The sequence below is a fragment of the Mytilus galloprovincialis genome, chromosome 1, assembly GCF_965363235.1.
Source record: "Mytilus galloprovincialis chromosome 1, xbMytGall1.hap1.1, whole genome shotgun sequence".
Lineage (NCBI taxonomy): Eukaryota > Metazoa > Mollusca > Bivalvia > Mytilida > Mytilidae > Mytilus > Mytilus galloprovincialis.
The window spans coordinates 42,327,795-42,342,349 of NC_134838.1; the positions used below are offsets into that span (position 1 = coordinate 42,327,795).

At 32.5% G+C, this 14,555-nt stretch overlaps 1 protein-coding gene across 1 annotated transcript; it reads right to left on the reverse strand.

Annotated features, from left to right (window-relative positions):
- Positions 1–12,546: 12,546 nt before the first annotated feature.
- Positions 12,547–13,080, reverse strand: LOC143060868 (uncharacterized). Its single transcript, XM_076233645.1, has one exon. The coding sequence runs from the start codon at positions 13,078–13,080 to the stop codon at positions 12,547–12,549; it is 534 nt and encodes a 177-aa protein (XP_076089760.1).
- Positions 13,081–14,555: the final 1,475 nt, after the last annotated feature.

Genomic DNA, 14,555 nt, shown 5'->3' on the forward strand with positions numbered 1-14,555 from the left:
GAATCACGACAAAAAGCCTACCTTCTATAACCTCATTCATAAACTTCATGAAGAAGCACAAATCCTACCCATCAGTGTGGTCGTGTCAACGGTCCAGTCATGGAAACAGAAGCTACTGAACTGGTTAATGATAACCTTTTATATTGTATATTTATGTATTCATGTTTAAATTCCTGGAAAACACAAGATGCATTTCTAAGGTTTACATAAGTATTCATTTAAACTGGTTGAAACATATTTATTGATCAGTCGCTTTCAATAAGAATATTACTTTTACTGTTTAGTCTAATATTGGTGGTATCATATGACGTGGCTCTGTACTTATACATCCCGTTATTGTTCTATGCTAATTTTTGTATTCGTGTCTTTCATTTTTGCTATTATGCTCGGTCTATATGCCCTTTTATGATTCTTTGTTACATATGACGGCCTCTGTACTTAAAAATCCCGTCATTGTGCTATTATAATTTCTGTACTCTGGCTATCGTTTCACAAAAAATCGAAAGATTTACGTTTACGATTCAACGTTCGCTAAGCGGAAGATTTTAGCTACGAGTGTTTCACAAAGGTGATCGTAAACATAAACGTAGCCTTACGTTTACGTTTGTTTTAAGACTATCTCTAAGTCTGTGTGCGTTGACGATTGTAACATCCGGGTAAATCGCCCTCTGCTTCTGCGGAAAATCAAAAAAATATGACTGGTCTTCGGCTGAATTAAGCAAACAGATGGATGAGGTTACCACTGTCTTCACAGTGAGAAAATCCCCGCACCCGGAGACGGACTTCAGCCTGCCCCTCAACATAAAATGACCCTCTAAGATATCTCATTACTGTGATTAATCCAAGTTTTGAATATGAATATTGGACTTTGGGAGTGCTCAAAAACAGGAGAAATATTTATGAAAGAACAAAAAATATACCTGCTTTAAGTTTCTCTCCTCTATTTTCGGACTTCCTGTATGCCATGCAGGCTAATTCTGATTAATTTGAATGAGTGAAACAGCAGCAGAAAAGACATTGACCTTTTTTGCTAATATGCCTTTTTGTGTTTCTTTCTTACATATGACGTGGCTCTGTACTTATACATCCCGTTAATGTGTTATTTTGCCATGGTTAATGTTTGCTAATATATTTGTTTGTTTTTAGAGTGATTAAGATGATAACACAATTTTGACTTCTGTACCCCTATAATTGACATGTTTACCTATTGTGTCTGTTATTATGTTAACACATCGTTGTCAATATAATGGAATTTTATGCAACTGTCATTCAAGTGAGGTTTATTTGAAATGATTGATTGTGTAGTTAAGATATAAAGGTTTTTAAATTTTTATAATCCTAAACGGGAGATCATTTGGTATAGAAAATAGAAAGGAACAGATGATTGTGTTAAAGAGACGACAATTCTGATCAAAGAGCAGAAAACATCCAAAGGAAGCTGTATATATGCATGAAAAAGTGTAGCTGCAAAACAAAAACTACTGCGTAGTTAACAAAACTTAAACAATCAAATGAAAAACAAACAAGGGGTTATTAAATTTAATGTTCAAAAGTGTCGTTAAGCTAACGATTAGTTGAGCCTCAAGACTCGTTGAATTATGTTGTTAAACAATTAAAACAACTGGTTTTTGTTTATGAACATTTTCCAATAATTCCAAATTTTTTACCAAAAATTCCTCCACTTACTGATTAAAAATGGCTGAACAACAAACCCCCAAGAAACTACCTAGATTTAGAGGGACCAACTTTACAAGCATGGAAGTTAAATTAATAAGTAGCAGAGTGGTGGAGGAGTTAGGGTTGCTGAAAGAAAATTTGGCCGGGACGTAACAGCAGGTGCCAAAAAAAAAAAAGATGTGGGCTCAGATTACAGAGGAGGTGTATGCTCTGGGGTTAGCTACAGAAATGTATCCACTGTCAAAACAAAATTTAGAACCTGACCAGGGATGTCAAGGAGAAGTTTTTCTATGAGAAAAAAAAAGAGAAGCAAAACAGGGGAAGACCAGCACCAAAACCAATCAATATGGCAAAAGAGGACATCATTAAATATATTAGTATTTCTTCCAGTCTATATTACAGACAGTCTGCAGTTAAGGTTTTTAAAACATTCTGTATTTTTACCAAACGTGGACAGAAGCTTCTTAGAATCATAAGATAGTATTAAGAGGAATATTTTTTATTGATTTTATTCCTCTTTTGTTGAGCCTGCGATTAACAGCATAAGTAGGCTAGACACTGGATTCCGCGAAACCCTTAATAATGTTTCTCTATATACTCTTTAAATTATGGTTTGAGCCATTTTTCTCTATTTTACATACTTTTTGCCAGTTAACTTATTCTCTTTATATTTGAACACCTCATTATTCTATTTTATTCATTTTTGTTCCATTGTCTCTAATATTCAATCCCGGTATTCTCTATTCCTTAAACGCCATCCACACCTTCTAGTTTAAGTGACCATATAGCCTTCACAAATGAGCAATATTCATACTGAATAGACTCCGAATGGCAAAAAAATTGAAAGCTACTCGCGGTTTTAAATGTGAACTTGCAGAACGTTTTGCGACAATACCGGCAAGGAACCGGCAGCCCCGTATTTGTTTTTGCGGGGAAATAAATAAGCGGAACCGGACCATTTATACCCATTTTACAATAGCCACAATAGTAATAGAGGATAGTCACTGTTATGTCTTATCATCTTAGATCATCTCCAAACTTAAGACTAAAGATCACGCACCCTTATTGTTTAGATTGAAAAAGACTTTTGCATATGATCCGTCGACATAATCTCCGATTAAAAAAATTTTGATCTGACAATCTTTGACCTGTGAATCTATACTTTAAGTTTAACGTGCTAGTTTTCTTGTCAGTTTAAAAAGTAATTACCTCCCTTGTTAGTGTCATGTTGTAATCAATCTATTTTTTTGTACCATCTTTATGTAATATTATATTGTACAATTTAAATTTGTGATCTGTTTAATATCTAAATGTAACAAATTAATCTTTATCAAAGATTTAACCCATTTCTCTGACTATTGTTCTAGCGATTATTTAATATTAAAAATTCATTTATTAATATTTAAGAAATCAGACTGAATATTTAATATTAAAAAATGATTTTTTAATATTAATAAATGAATTTTTAATATTAAATATTCATTTATTAATATTAAAAAATCAGCGTATTATTTAATATTAAAAATTCGATTTATTAATATTAAAAAATGATTTATTAATATTAAAAAATCATTTATTAATATTAATAAATGATTTTTTAATATTAATAAATAGGGAATAAATTCCACAACGGCTTGCCATAAGCGATGGATTATTTACATACATTGACATATGTACGCTATAAGAGTGATATTTAAATAACAATTTATATCAGCACTCGTGGTCTAGTGGTATCATGCATAGACTACTGATTTAACTGTCGAAAATACGCGTGAGTTCGAACCTATACTATTCACTCGTTTTTGAGAGGATAAAATATCGTAAGTTAAAAGTTATGATATAAGTTATCTTAAGTTAACATGGTGGTCAGTGGATTCTTGAAAAATAATCCATCGCTAGAACAATAGACAGAGAAATGGGTTAAATCTTTGATACAGATTAATTTGTTACCTAATGAAATATATAAACACTATGAAATTAAGGAATTGAAGATATTATATTACTTACTAGTACAATTCCTTGATGAAATAAACATCCATGTACACATTACACTTATTACTTTTAAGGTACAAGGCCTTTCCCTTTCCATCATCTTTTGGTTTTATGATTATGATGATATCATACTATGATCACTTAGTTAATCTTTGTTTGATTATAAATGGTCCAAATATACATCAACATTTAACTGACTCTTATGTGAATAAAGTGTGATTAACTACGACTGTAAAACCACTTCTTTGACGGTGAAACCAGAAACAAAATCGTCAACCTTAGAGTAATAATGAAATATTGATACCTCTAAGATTAAAAAAAAATATTTTGGTAGAGAAAAACATTACAAAAAAAATCATTCCGGGCACTAGACTTGAACTTGTCACTGTTAATATCACAGTTTTTTTTCTTTCGGTGCCAACGACTAGACGATCACGGCTATGAACAGCTTACATGACACATTACAAAATTGACATAATTATATATTGTACATTTGAAGCAAAAGCAATTCTGCTTGGGTTTTAGGATGCGTATTACAAATAATACTAGTTCATTACTGATTGACGATGGATGACAAATGGAAAAACGTTAGAAAAATCAAAACAAAATGAAAGGGGACCAGTTTAAACAAAATGTATATATAATATTTCAATTATGACCAATCATAGTATCTATTTTATCAACAACTGGTGTCTAGTAATGTGGTGTGATTGTGATTTTTACACTTCTTTTACACTTCATTTAATTTTAAAATGTTTATAGTAATTTTGAGTGCGTGTTGTAAATTCAATCAAACGGGCCATTGGTTTGATCATTAGGTTGCTAAATACTATATATGTAAATATTAAAGGTTTCTAAATGTTGGTAATTGAAAAAAAAGATTTTTCCAAAAAAGATTTTAAAAAATCCATATATTAGTTATATGTCTATTTGAATGTATTATAAATACTTAAATCTAATCAATATTAATTATTTGTAATGATTCAACATTGAATGAAATAATCATTTACAAATACAAAATCTGGTAATAAAAAGGGGAGATAACTACACATTTAAGTTAAATTGAACTTATATTAAGTTAAATATAAATGTGAACCGTTTGGATCTAGTCAGTTCCAGCTATTAGACAATAAAAAGACAAAATACGAAATTATTTTCATGAAATTCAGTTGATTCATTGTCAGATCATCAAACAGATAGTCCTTTTACTAGAAATGGGTTAAGCTAGAGAATTGATAAGAAGTAGTGTATTCGAAAACGATAATCAACTCGCGACTAAAGTCGCTCGTTGATTATCGTTTACGAATCCACTACTTCTTATCAATTCTCTACTACAGACATGAAGAACTGCCAGAGATGGTATTTTTGTTAATATAAATAACTGCCAGAGATGTTATCTAGGTTGACATGAAGAACTGCCAGAGATGTAGGTTTGTAAACATGTAGAACTGCCAGAATTGTTATCTATGTAGACATGAAAAACTGCTAGAGATGTTATCCATGTTGACATGAAGAACTGCTACAGATGTTATCTATGTAGACATGTAGAACTGCCAGAGATGTTATCTATGTAGACATGTAGAACTGCCAGAGATGTTATCTATGTAGACTTGAAGAACTGCCTGAGATGTTATCTATGTTGACATGAAGAACTGCCAGAGATGTAGGTTTGTAAACATGAAGAACCGCCAGATATGTTATCTATGTTGATATGAAGAACTGCCAGATATGTTATCTATATTGACATGAAGAACGGTCACAATAATATTTGCCAAGTTATAACTGATAGTGTTTCACCACCTAGTTATAATTAAAAAAATCAGTCTTATTGCGAAGTACGGCTTTGTATGTAGAAATGAAGAACTGCCAGAGATGTTATGTTTGTAATCATGAAGAACAGCCAGAGATGTTATCGATGTTTACATTTAGAACAGCCAGAGATGTTATCTTTGCAATCACGAAGAACGTCCAGAGATTGTATCTATGTAAACATGAAGAACTGCCAGAGATGTAATGTTTGTAATCATGAAGAATTGTCAGAGATGTTATTTATGTTGACACGAAAGACTGCCAGAGATGTTATCTATGTAGACATGAAGAACTGCCAGGGATATTATCTTTGCAATCACGAAGAACAGCCAGAGATGTTATCTATGTTGACATTTAGAACTGCCAGAGATTTTATCTTTGCAATCACGAAGAACGTTCAGAGATGGTATCAATGTAAACATGAAGAACTGCCAGAGAAGTAATGTTTGTAATCATGAAGAACGAACAGAGATGTTATCTATGTTGATATGAAGAACTGCCAGAGATGTTATCTATGTTGATATGAAGAATTGTCAGAGATGTTATCTATGTTGACATGAAGAACTTCTAGAGATGTTATCTATGTAGACATTAAGAACTGCAAGAGATTTTATCTATGTTGATATGAAGAACTGCCAGAAAATTATTTGCCAAGTTTTAACTGATAGTGTTTCACCATGCACCTAGTTATAATTCAAAAAATAGTCTTATTGCGAAGTACGGCTTTGTATGTAGACATGAAGAACTGCCAGAGATGGTATTTTTGTTATCATGAATAACTGCCAGACATGTTATCTAGGTTGACATGACGAACTGCCAGAAATGTTATCTATGTAGACATGAAGAACGTCCCAGAGATGTTATATATGTAGACATGAAGAACTGCTAGAGATGTTATCTATGTTGACATGAAGAATGACCGGAAATGTTATATATGTAGACATGTAGAACTGCCAGAGATGTTATAATGTAGACATGAAAAACTGCCAGAGATGTTATCTATGTTGACATGAAGAATTTCTGGTGATGTTATCTATGTTGAGATGAAGAATGGCCAGAGATGTTATATATGTAGACATAAAGAACTGCCTGCGATGTTATCTATGTTGACATGAAGAATTGCTAGTGATGTTATCTATGTTGAGATGAAGAACTGCCAGAGATGTTATATATGTAGACATTAAGAACTGCAAGAGATTTGATCTATGTTGGCATTTAGAACTGCCAGAGATTTTATCTTTGCAATCACGAAGAACGTGCAGAGATGGTATCTATGTAAACATGAAGAACTGACAGAGAAGTAATGTTTGTAATCATGAAGAACGAACAGAGATGTTATCTATGTTGATATGAAGAACTGCCAGAGATACTATTTTTGTAATCATGAAGAATTGTCAGAGATGTTATCTATGTTGACATTAAGAACTGCAAGAGATTTTATATATGTTGATATGAAGAACTGCCAGAAAACTATTTGCCAAGTTATAACTGAAAGTGTTTCACCACCTAGTTATAATTCAAAAAATAGTCTTATTGCGAAGTACGGCTTGGTATGTAGACATGAAGAACTGCCAGAGATGGTATTTTTGTTATCATGAATAACTGCCAGACATGTTATCTAGGTTGACATGAAGAACGTCCCAGAGATGTTATATATGTAGACATGAAGAACTGCTAGAGATGTTATCTATGTTGACATGAAGAATGACCTGAAATGTTATATATGTAGACATGTAGAACTGACATAGATGTTATATATGTAGACATGAAGAACTGCCTGAGATAATATTTATGTTGATATGAAGAACTGCCAGGATGTTATATATGTAGACATGAAGAATCGCCAGAGATGTTATATATGTAGACATGAAGAACTGCCTGAGATGGTATTTTTGTTATCATGAATAACTGCCAGACATGTTATCTAGGTTGACATGACGAACTGCCAGAAATGTTATCTATGTAGACATGAAGAACGTCCCAGAGATGTTATATATGTAGACATGAAGAACTGCTAGAGATGTTATCTATGTTGACATGAAGAATGACCAGAAATGTTATATATGTAGACATGTAGAACTGCCAGAGATGTTATATATGTAGACATGAAGAACTGCCAGAGATGTTATCTATGTTGACATGAAGAATTTCTGGTGATGTTATCTATGTTGAGATGAAGAATGGCCAGAGATGTTATATATGTAGACATAAAGAACTGCCTGAGATGTTATCTATGTTGACATGAAGAATTGCTAGTGATGTTATCTATGTTGAGATGAAGAACTGCCAGAGATTTTTATCTTTGCAATCATGGAGAACAGCCAGAGATGTTATCTATGTTGACATTTAGAACTGCCAGAGATTTTATTTTTGCAATCACGAAGAACGTTCAGAGATGGTATCTATGTAAACATGAAGAACTGCCAGAGAAGTAATGTTTGTAATCATGAAGAACGAACAGAGATGTTATCTATGTTGATATGAAGAACTGCCAGAGATACTATTTTTGTAATCATGAAGAATTGTCAGAGATGTTATCTATGTTGACATTAAGAACTGCAAGAGATTTTATATATGTTGATATGAAGAACTGCCAGAAAACTATTTGACAAGTTATAACTGATAGTGTTTCACCACCTAGTTATAATTAAAAAAATAGTCTTATTGCGAAGTACGGCTTTGTATGTAGACATGAAGAACTGCCAGAGATGGTATTTTTGTTATCATGAATAACTGCCAGACATGTTATCTAGGTTGACACGAAGAACGTCCCAGAGATGTTATATATGTAGACATGAAGAACTGCTAGAGATGTCATCTATGTTGACATGAAGAATGACCTGAAATGTTATATATGTAGACATGTAGAACTGCCAGAGATGTTATATATGTAGACATGAAGAACTGCTTGAGATAATATTTATGTTGATATGAAGAACTGCCAGGATGTTATATATGTAGACATGAAGAATTGCCAGAGATGTTATATATGTAGACATAAAGAACTGCCTGAGATGGTATTTTTGTTATCATGAATAACTGCCAGACATGTTATCTAGGTTGACATGACGAACTGCCAGAAATGTTATCTATGTAGACATGAAGAACGTCCCAGAGATGTTATATATGTAGACATGAAGAACTGCTAGAGATGTTATCTATGTTGACATGAAGAATGACCGGAAATGTTATATATGTAGACATGTTGAACTGCCAGAGATGTTATATATGTTGACATGAAGAATTGCTGGTGATGTTATCTATGATGAGATGAAGAATGGCCAGAGATGTTATATATGTAGACATAAAGAACTGCCTGAGATGTTGTCTATGTTGACATGAAGAATTGCTTGAGAAAATTATAAGAGTACGAATAAAAGTCAAAAGCCTTTCATTTACAAGAAACAGTTCTATTCACACCACCCTAACATAACTTTATGGGTGTCATCAAGAAAATCAAGAAAATCCAGGCCGTTACTTATAATAAAAGAGGTGTTTATACATGTAATGATAAATAAGAAATAACATTCACCTGTAATCTACCAATACATAATTGGCAAAAATGAAAGAAAAAATCGGCGAAAATGGAATGCAAAACGGCGCAAATCAGTGCAGAACGCCGTTGATAATATGATTTTTTTTTAAAACCAGTTTAACCCAAACTCACATATCATGAGTATTTTTAACTGAATACTGAATGACCCAAAAAACTTTCTACTGTGTACTCAATAAACTTCAGCCACAAAGGTGTTGCTTTCATTTGTGTCAATGTAAAAACAAAAAGATATTTATGAAATTCGCATGAATAATTATTAGTCAATTCTATATACTCTTGCGCATTGTCATTCACTGTAAGTTTAAATTGCAGAAATAGAAATACTGCTTTTCGTACCTGTGATTTTCGATTGTTTAGGTTTTTTTAAATTTAGATTTAACAGGATGTTGGAACTTTGAATGAATGTTATTTAGAATTTAAAACTTTCTGGTAGATGTGATCTTATTAATAAGTTTGCCCCAAACAGGAGGTATTGCTTTATAAATCACCACAAATCAGAAGAACGATTTTAATAATTTCTTTGATGTTTCATCCCTTTTTGATCTATTTATATAATATATATCAAAAAGGAATAAAACATTAAAGGAATTATATAACTATTTTGTATATACTTTTTCCCAAATTATAAGGAAAGATATATTTCTAATATCGTAGCTTTTTTACCTAGATTAATCTAATTTTTAAATTTGACAGCAATACACCAAACTAAATAAGAACCTAGGATTCAGTAAGATCAATAAATAAATAAAAAAAAAAACAACTGTAGAGTTTTATGAAAATCTAAGTTGATTTGAAAAAGTTATGACAAAAATTAAAGTGTACTATCTCTATTTTGTCCAAACTGCAAATCCTAGCTTTTTTACCTAGATTAAATTAATTCTTAAATTTGACAGCAATACACCAAACTTCATAACGGCCTGGGATTCAGTAAGATTGATATATATCACCAAGGTAGCTGTATAGTTTAAAGAAAATCCAAGTTGATTTGAAAAAAATATTAAAAAAATTAAAGTGTACTATCTGAATATAGTCTGAACTGAAAATTCTAGTTCTTTTGACCTAGATTAATTTGATTCTTAAATTCGACAGCAATACACCAAACTTCAAAACAACCTGGGTTTCAGTAAGATTAATAAATCACCAAGGTAGCTGTATAGTTTGATGAAAATCCAAGTTGATTTGAAAAAGTTATTAAAAAAATTTAAAGTGTTACATGTAACTATCTCTATTTTGTCTGAATTGCAAATTCTAGCTTTTCTGCCATAGATTAATTTGATTCTCAAATTTGACAGCAATACAACATCAAACAAAATGACCTGGGATTCATTAAGCTTAGTATATATCTAAGATAGCTGCATAGTTTGATGAAAATCCAAGCTGATTTGAAAAAGTTATTAAAAAAAATTAAAGATGCCTATTTTTGTCCATCTGATGAGTTAAGCCTTTTTCAACTGATTTTTATAGTTCGTTCTTATGTTGTACTGTTATGCCACTGTCCCAGGTTAGGGGAGGGTTGGGATCCCGCTAACATGTTTAACCCCGCCACATTATTTATGTATGTGCCTGTCCCAAGTCAGGAGCCTGTAATTCAGTGGTTGTCGTTTGTTTATGTGTTACAAATTTGTTTTTCGTTCATTTTTTTGACATAAAGAAGGCCGTTAGTTTTCTCGTTTGAATTGCTTTCCTTTGTCTTATCGGGGTCTTTTATAGCTGACTATGCGGCATGGGCTTTGCTCATTGTTGAAGGCCGTACAGTGACCTATAGTTGTTAATGTCTGTGTCATTTTGGTCTTTTGTGGATAGTTGTCTCATTGGCAATCATACCACATCTTCTTTTTTATATCTGAATTAAATAGTATTTTTTTTTACCTACTGTAAGATTAAATTATTTCATTTCACAGCAATGAATCAATCTACCAAATTAGCTTGAATTTTGTAAGATCAATATTTAATTTAGTTAGATGGGCTGATTTACACCAGTCAAAACTAAATTTAAAGGTCAAGACTAGTTGAGACAAGTCGAGACTGGTTGAGACTTAGTCGAAACAGGTCGAGACTGGTTGAGACTAGTCGAGACAGGTCGAGGCTTGGTCACGACAATTTCAGACTACACCAAACTCATCAAGTACTGAATGAGACTAATTAAGTAAAGTGGAGACCTAGTCGAGCACACTTAAGTACAGTTAAGTACAGTCGAGACAATGTCAAGACTAGTCCAGTAAAATATGTGCTCAATTTTACTGGTCGAGCACAAAAACTGGTCAGTTCAGACTCTGAGCAGTTTGTAGTGATGACAAGTGTAACGGATCACATCAATCAGGCATCAAATAAGGCGATAATTCGAGTATGCGGTCTATATAAGTATCTTTTATTCTTCAAAATACATTTAATTTTGGCTTCTTATACTATATATCATATAAACCGATTCTCTACAATAAAATACAAATACACATTAACATACATCGTATTTGTCTTTTTGTAAAGTAAAAATATAACTTAAAAAACTAAAAGCATAATACTAATCAAACAATATGATACACTTTCTTTCCCGCTTAATGAATAACTTGTTAAATTAAAAGTTAATTGAAATAAATATTACTTTATAAATACTTTTACAATTCTTAATATTTCTTCTTTAAATAAATATTGTTCTTAAAAATGTACATTAATTATCTCTTACCGATTATGATCTCTCTATAAAATAATGATGTGTCTCCGAATATCAAATAACTTGCAATGAATAAAAACTAGACAACGTAACGTACGTAAAAGGCTAAACGTCATAAAACTTTAAAAACGGGAAATATAACAATTCATAAGAGCGCAACGTTACATGTATGCGCAAATACCCAAAAATCGTATCTACAAGTGTTACAAATAAAATAAATAACTTCAGTAATAATAAATGAAGTAACCCAACAATTTGGAATTACATTTCAAATCTAACACTCCCCACCATGACATTTCTTAAAAATTGTCATCACACAAAAAACTTATAAAATAATATGAGGCAGGCATTACCTGTAAATGGGGACGAAGTCTGTATGAATTATTTTTTTGTAACTTAATTATTTGTCAAAAAAAAAAAGAAACGGAAATACCGTAACGTTTCCGAGTTTGATTCTGTTGTTAGGGATTTTAGTTGTGACGTTATTTAAATTATGACGTCATATGCAATGTAAACAAAGAAACGCTATCATTAGGTAACGTTTTTTCATATCAAGGAATTATTAAAAATGAAATTGGTATTGCGCGTTTCTTCCTATTTTATACTAGACTGATAAATATATATTTTACTCAAAGTTTCATACAAACGAGACCAGAAAAAAGGAAGTATATTGTACATTTCTGCGCAGGTCCGGGATTTCAAAACATGACATAAAAAAAATTGAACGATTTTGAGTTCATTAGTACAATGAAAAATTCGGGAAATTTTCCCGAATTTTTTTTTTTATTGAATTTTCTACTGTTATTGGGGACTTCGTCCCCATATCAATTAATTATTGTAAATTCTATTGTAAACATTTGAGTAGGCATAATTTAGTTACTGGTCTTAAAAATATTGACTCTTTTGTTTTGATCACACAACTACGGATAAGACTATCGCGGCTCCTAATGACCTCAGTTACTCGTCCTAATGGCCACTGTCCTCTCGGTGTATGGTCATCTGCAATGATTACAATGTCATCAATCCTTACATCTCGTTGTTCTCTTTGCCATTTGTTTCTCTGCTGTAGAGTTGGTAGATATTCACGTAACCAACGTCTCCAGAATATATTAACTAAGTATTGTATCTGCTTCCACCACCTTTTAGCATACACATCTTTCTCATCAAACACACCTTGCGGTATTAAAGTGTTGTTTTTCATTAGTAATAACATATTCGGTGTGAGAACTGGCAAATCTCGAGAATCATTACTGACTGGTGTTATCGGTCTATCATTGACGATTCTTTCGGCTTCAGCCATAAAGGTAAGTAACTGTTCATCGGTAAGTAGTTGTTCATTTGCAAGAGCTCTGAGAATTTTGCGTGTCGTACGAATCATTCTTTCCCATACACCACCACGATGACTAGCGTTTGGCGGATTGAAAGTTCAATTAATATCTTTGTGTGACATGTAACTGGATATTTTTGTTTTGTTCCATTGTTCAATATATTTCCGAAGTTCTGATTCTCCACTGACAAGATTTGTCCCGTTATCACTATACACCTTTTCAGGTATGCCTCGCCTGCTCGTAAAACGTTGGAAAGCAGAAATAAAAGAATCTGTAGTCAAACTATGAGCTACGTCTATGTGAACAGCTCTAGTTGTAAGACATGTAAAAAGGCAACCGTATCTTTTAACGACTGAACGTCCAACTTTAACATTTAATGGACCAAAGTAGTCTATTCCAACAAAGGTAAATGGTGGTTTATCAGGAGTTTTCTGATCGTCTATAACAGAAGCCATCTTCTGAAAACAAAGCGGTGCTTGATATCGTCTACATCTTACACACCTGTTCAAAACTGTTCGGACAGTACTAGGTCCTTTTAAAATCCAATACTTTTCCCGTAATGATGCTAGCACTTGTGCCATTCCTGTATGACCATTTTGTTCGTGAAACGACCTGATTATTAAAGTGTTCACGTGATGAGAATTTGGTATAATGACCGGACATTTGCTTAGTGACAAGTTGAGACGTCCCTTGACGCGTAATAACCTATCATGCATGACAGGATTTAAAGATGCTAAACGACTATCTTTCTTAACAGGATTTTGCTTTTCAATCATTTTGATTTCATTTAAGAATGATTCTTGTTGCATATAAAATGAACAGTTATAAATTTATCAATCCTATTCACTGAAAAATCAACCCTTTGGGAATAATGTCAATAAATGAAAAACATTTTTGGTAGTATTTAATGTTACAATTGACAAAATGTGGTTATTCATATTGAAAGTGCATTTTCAGTCAGAATTTTTCCCACATAAGTATTGTATATCCGTTTCAATATCTTGTACGAAGTGCATTCATATAAGGATTTCGTGTTTCAATCGGCTTCAATCAACATTCCAAGGAAGGATGTTCGTTGTAAATTATCATAACTGTAGATAACATTACTGCTACTGTGCCCAGTTGATCTGACAAAGGCGTGTTCATCCCTTTTCATCCGACAGAAGGCGGTCATTGACGCAGAGGAACGAGAACCCGAGTCAGCATCTTTCACACCTGTAGACGATATAACTTTGTCTTCCACTAATAACTCGGTCATTAACCAGTTTGCATCTGCCGTTGATACTGTCCAGGAAAACATATAAATACCATCTTGTGGAGCTACAAATACACCGTCATTTTTATTGTAATGGTCTCCTTCGTTTATGACGACAGTTTCGAACACAATCGTAGAATCAATACTCAGAGTGAAGGATCTGCTGTTAATTGTTGCGTAGAATAATACTGGTTGAATTTTCCCTGCAAAAATAAAACAAAAATATACTACTTATAAATGAAAGGTAAGTATGATAATGTGACCATTTGG